At 36.3% G+C, this 5,136-nt stretch overlaps 1 protein-coding gene across 1 annotated transcript; it reads left to right on the forward strand.

Moving 5' to 3' along the window:
• Positions 1 to 3,152: 3,152 nt before the first annotated feature.
• On the forward strand, positions 3,153 to 3,554 carry LOC141700434 (secreted RxLR effector protein 161-like). Its single transcript, XM_074504212.1, has 2 exons — positions 3,153 to 3,279; positions 3,364 to 3,554. The coding sequence occupies exons 1-2, from the start codon at positions 3,153 to 3,155 to the stop codon at positions 3,552 to 3,554; spliced, it is 318 nt and encodes a 105-aa protein (XP_074360313.1).
• Positions 3,555 to 5,136: the final 1,582 nt, after the last annotated feature.

Below are 5,136 nucleotides of genomic sequence, written 5' to 3' on the forward strand. Positions count from 1 at the left end.
AAAATTAGGTGAACAATCTAACATAAAGCCGGATAATTGAGTTAACTATACACTTTACGAGTAAGGCTGTAGTTAAATAAGTATGGTTAAAAATAGATCATACCCAAAGATAACCCTGAACAAAAAAATTTATTGCTCAACCATATAACTCGAATCTGACCTGAAAAATGAGTATTTTAAAAACATTTACTGATATATATAATACAATAAATTATGTAGGCATAATTTATATGAGGTCCCTCCTTGGTGACAATTGAGACCTATAGGAAAGCCTTGTGTCGAAAATCTTCCTGAAAGTTGTTCAGGAGGCAGGTTCTGGGAATTGATCATGATGGTGCAAATTTTAGATATATTAATCGCATGTGCAAGCCCACGTGGTTGTGATTCGTGTTTTGAGGGGAAGATTATTGGGTAGTGTCAACCAAAGTATCGTATTGGAAAGATATATAAGAGATAATTTTCTTATATATGGAGACCAGCCATATAATTAACATTAGTTAGAGGCCTTTTGGGACGTGCGGGAAGGTATGTCTATAGGGATCATCTTCATAGGTTAAATACTATTTTGTTAGATCTTTAAAATATTGATGTTAAAGTAGAAGACAAACATGTTACGCTAATTTTGTTAGTGTATTTGCCCTTGTCGCTTGAGAATGTTTTTGATTCTTTCATTTTGGGAAAGATAGTCTGTCTCTAGAAGAATAAGATTATCCCTTCATATTAGAGAAAGTCTCTATAAGGTAGCAGGTTCAAGTACCAAAAATTAGGGGTCTGGGTTGGTTGTTACAAGAAATAAGGGGCAGCAAAATTTGGGTAAAAAGAAGTGGAATTTACGAGTTTTAAATTCTAAAGCTCCAAGGTCTAATGATGTCTATAATTACTATAAGGAGAATAGGCATTGGAAAAATGAATGCCCTAAGAAAAAGAAGTAGGAAGAAAAGGGGTATGTCGTTATGGTAGAAACTAACACATATTCAGAAGAGGATATTATCTTAGTAGTCAATGACCAGGGTGAAACATGATGTGTGGGTTCTTGGTGTTGGGCATCTTACCATATCTATCCAAGCAAATAGTGTTTTTGACTTATGAGCAGATAGATGCAGGTAATGTTTCTATGGTAAATGGTGTTGTCTGCATGATAGTTGGAATAGGCTCATTCAGGATATGAACACATGATGGTTCCTTTGTACTTTGGAATGAGGTCAGGCACGTTCCACTGATGACAAGAAATCTGAGATCACTGGGTCTATTAGACAGTAAGGGGTTCAATTTCAAGGGTGAAGTTAGAGTTATGTTTATCTGCGCAAATTTTAAGGTAATTTTGAAAGGTTTGAAGTGTGGTACTTGTATTTTGTGGCTGGTTCTTCGTGTTTGGGTCTGTTGCTGTTGTATCATCTGCATTCAGAATGAGGATATGACTAAGCTGTGGCATATGAGGCTTGGTCATATGAGCGAAAGAGGAATGCGGGTTTTAAAAAAACATGATCTTCTTTGTGGGCACAAGTTGCAAAGTCTTGAATTTTGGGAGCATTGTATGTTTGGGAAACCTCATCGCAACAAGTTTTCAAAGAAGGGTGTTCATAGGACAAAGGGGACACTTGATTATATCCACTCTGATTGTTGGGGTCCTTGTCGGGTCGAATATATTGGAGGTCACATATATTTTGTATCGATGATCGATGACTACTGAAGAATAACTTGGGTCATTATGATGTTGGGGTGTTGAATATAAAACAGCTTATTAGGTGTGGTCTTGTAAGCCTGCGGATTATTCTTTATTGAGAGTTTATGGTTGAATGTTTACTCTCATGTAAGTGAAGGGATAAAGAATCTGGTGACCTTCTGAGAGTACAGTTACACTTGGTAGAAGTGTAATTTTTAATAAAAAATTTATACTTAATCCTATTGTGAAGTCCAATGTTGTAGAAAAAATGGTAATGTTGATAAACAGGTGGAGCTGCAGGTCACTCCAGATGAGAGTGGAGCTGCAAGTCACTGTAGATTAGAGTGATTCACAGCCCCAAGATGGAGAAGACCAACATGTTCCGATAAAATCTGAGAGGCCAGAATCTTCTAGTCAAAATGCTCAATTTGAAGAACTTCATCCAAGTATAGCTCTTAATCGGGCTAAAAGAGTTGGTGTTGTGCTCCAAGAATGTATGGTTTTCAGGATAGGTTGTTTATGCATTGCATGTGGCTGAAGAGGTGGATCCTCATGAGTCGTCTGCCTATGAAGAAGTTGTTTCGGGTGGCGAGTCTGCTTAATGACTCCCTGTAATGGGGGATGAGATGGAGTTCATGCATAAGAATTAGACTTGAGAGCTATAGCTAGTCAGAAGGCCTAAGGGGGCAAAAGTTATTACTTGTAAGTGGGTTTTTAAAAAGAATGCTGGAATCTCGCCTACTGAGGGAATCAAGTATAAAGATCGATTTGTTTCAAGAGGGTTCACACAAAGAGAAGGGGTTGACTATATTGAGATCTTCTCACCAGTATTTAGACACACTTCCATCAGGGTGCTACTAGCAATGGTCGTACATCAGAATTTAAAACTTGGGCAACTAGATGTGAAGACAGTTTTCATGCATGAAGAGTTAGAGGAAGAGATATATATGAGACTCAACCAGAGGGGTTAGAAGTTCCTGGAAAAGATGACTATATCTGCAAGCTGAAGTAGTCCTTGTATGGACTGAAGTAGTCTCTTAGGTAGTGGTACAAGAGACTTGATAGCTACATTATGAAGTTATATTAAACAGGAGTTTGTATGATTGTTTGTGCATCACAATAAGTTCGCTGATGGTTCGATAATTTATCCGGTCATGTATGTAGATGATATTCTCATAGCTGCTAAGTCCAAGTATGATATAAAAAAGTTGAAGGGTCTTCTCAATGCTGAATTGAAATGAAGGATTTGGGTGTTACACAAAAAATTTTGGGTATGGAGATTTATAGGGAAAGGGATCAAAGAAAGGTCTTTGTATCGCAAAGGGGTTATATTCGTAAGATATTGTCAAGGTTTGGAATGTCATCAGCTAAGCATGTAGATACTCCTAATAGTGCAAATGTTCGACTGTTTGACTGCATTTGCACCTCAATCTGAAGCTGAGTAAGAGTACATGTCTCTAGTCCAGTATGCTAGTGCATTAGAAAGTTGATGTATGACATTGTCTGCACTAGACCTGATCTTGCACATGTTGTTAATATTGTCAATAGGTTCATGGGGCAACCTGAAAAGGAACTTTGGCAAGTTGCATGTGAAGAGGATTTTTGTTATCTTCCAGGTACGTCTGATATTGGTCTCATTTAAGGGAATGACCTAGAATGTCTAGTCACTGGTTATTCTGATTCTAATTATATTGGAGAAGTTGGTAGTAGAATGTCTATGATTGGTTATGTATTTACTCTGGGTGGTTCATTTGTTAGTTGGAAGGTAACTCTGCAACCTACAGTTATTTTGTCTACTACGGAGGCAGAGTACATGGCGTTGATTGAAGCTGCTAAAGAGGGAATATGGCTAAAAGGACTAGTTTGTGATCTTGGTATGCATCATGATTAGTCTTTTGTGTATTGTGATAGTCTCACTGCATAATGCTTAGCCAAGGTTCAAGTCCATCATGAGAAGGACTAAGCACATATATGTGAGATATCATTTCTGAGGAATGAGAAGAGGATTAAGGTGAAGACAGTGGGTACTGCTAATTTTTCCACTGATATGTTCACCAAGTATGTTCCACACGGCAAGTTCCAACATTGTTTGGACTTGTTAAATATTTTAAACTGTTAATAAGGGCCATGAAGGGCAATTTTGAGGCAGAGAGTTTTTTATGTTACCGCTCGCATTATTATGGTGCATCTAGTACATCTGTTTTTGTGAGAGGATAAAAGTAATGTGGAGATTTGGTTAGAATATGCCCTCTTCTACATATTATGAAGGGCAATCAACATTTTGGGCTTATTTTCTGTACTTTTTTATAACCGCTTAAGCGTACTATATAAACTCTCTAGGTCATAATCTAAACGTATGTTGTAATCTGTATCCTTAAAATCAATTAAACTTTTCCTCTTCTGCATATTGTGTTCTTTCTTTACTTTTATTATAATCTTTCTTGAGTCCGTATAGTTGATCTTCTGAGAAAAGTTTAGTTGGATAATGGTAAACCAATATTTTTAACATATATGAACAGCTTGTATTTTTAACATTGCCTTATTCCCCTCTTCGTTTAAGATGTTGTCACACAATATCAAAGTATAGTTGGAGCATTTCATTACTTAAAGCACACAGTCAACTACGGTAATTTTTTTGACCAACTCTTCTGTATTTGTGGTCTTATTCAGATTCTGATTGTGGGGTTATAGTCTTGATTGACGATCAACCAGTGGTATTGTGTATTCTTTGGTGGTGATATCATATCATGGAGTTCTTGTAAGCAACATAGTGTCGGTACAGAAGCTGAATTTGAAGGCCTTGCGAAGGCTACTATGCTGAACTTATGTGGATTGAAAGTCTCCTCAATGAACTTAATGTTGGTTAATCTCAAACATGTTTATGTTGTTTGTCTTAGTTATAGCATGCATGATTAGTTAGCTTCATTTGAATAAGTCATATAGGAGTTGCTATTCTGTAGGATCACTGTTAGGGGCGAAAACATGCACTAATATTCACGCAAGTATACGCGTTCGCAAGTAATATAGAATACTTTCTAGTTCGTTCCCTCACAGACTCAGACTAAGTTATGTCTAATTAAACTCACTCACCAATGTATGATTACTTCTCAATGTTAAGATAACACTTAAAATTGTTGATTAAATATTAACTATAATTAACTACTTAATTAACCACTTAACTAACACTTCAATTTATCAATAATAAAACACTCATGAGATCACAACTTCATTATTACTCCTTCTATAGCCCATTGTTATTACCTTTAGCATGTGACAGTGATGATATTAATCGAATAACACGAAACTGATAAAAGCCAACTTTTATTGTACTAATACCATTCTACCAAACATCCACAATTAAGATAGAAGTTGAATAGTCATCAATTATGTTGAGTTCCTATATGTCTACAGAAATTGACAACACAACGATTTAAGCACAAGTTATTCCTTTTGATTACATAGGGCAAATAAAA

The sequence above is a fragment of the Apium graveolens genome, unplaced genomic scaffold, assembly GCF_009905375.1.
Source record: "Apium graveolens cultivar Ventura unplaced genomic scaffold, ASM990537v1 ctg2320, whole genome shotgun sequence".
NCBI lineage: Eukaryota > Viridiplantae > Streptophyta > Magnoliopsida > Apiales > Apiaceae > Apium > Apium graveolens.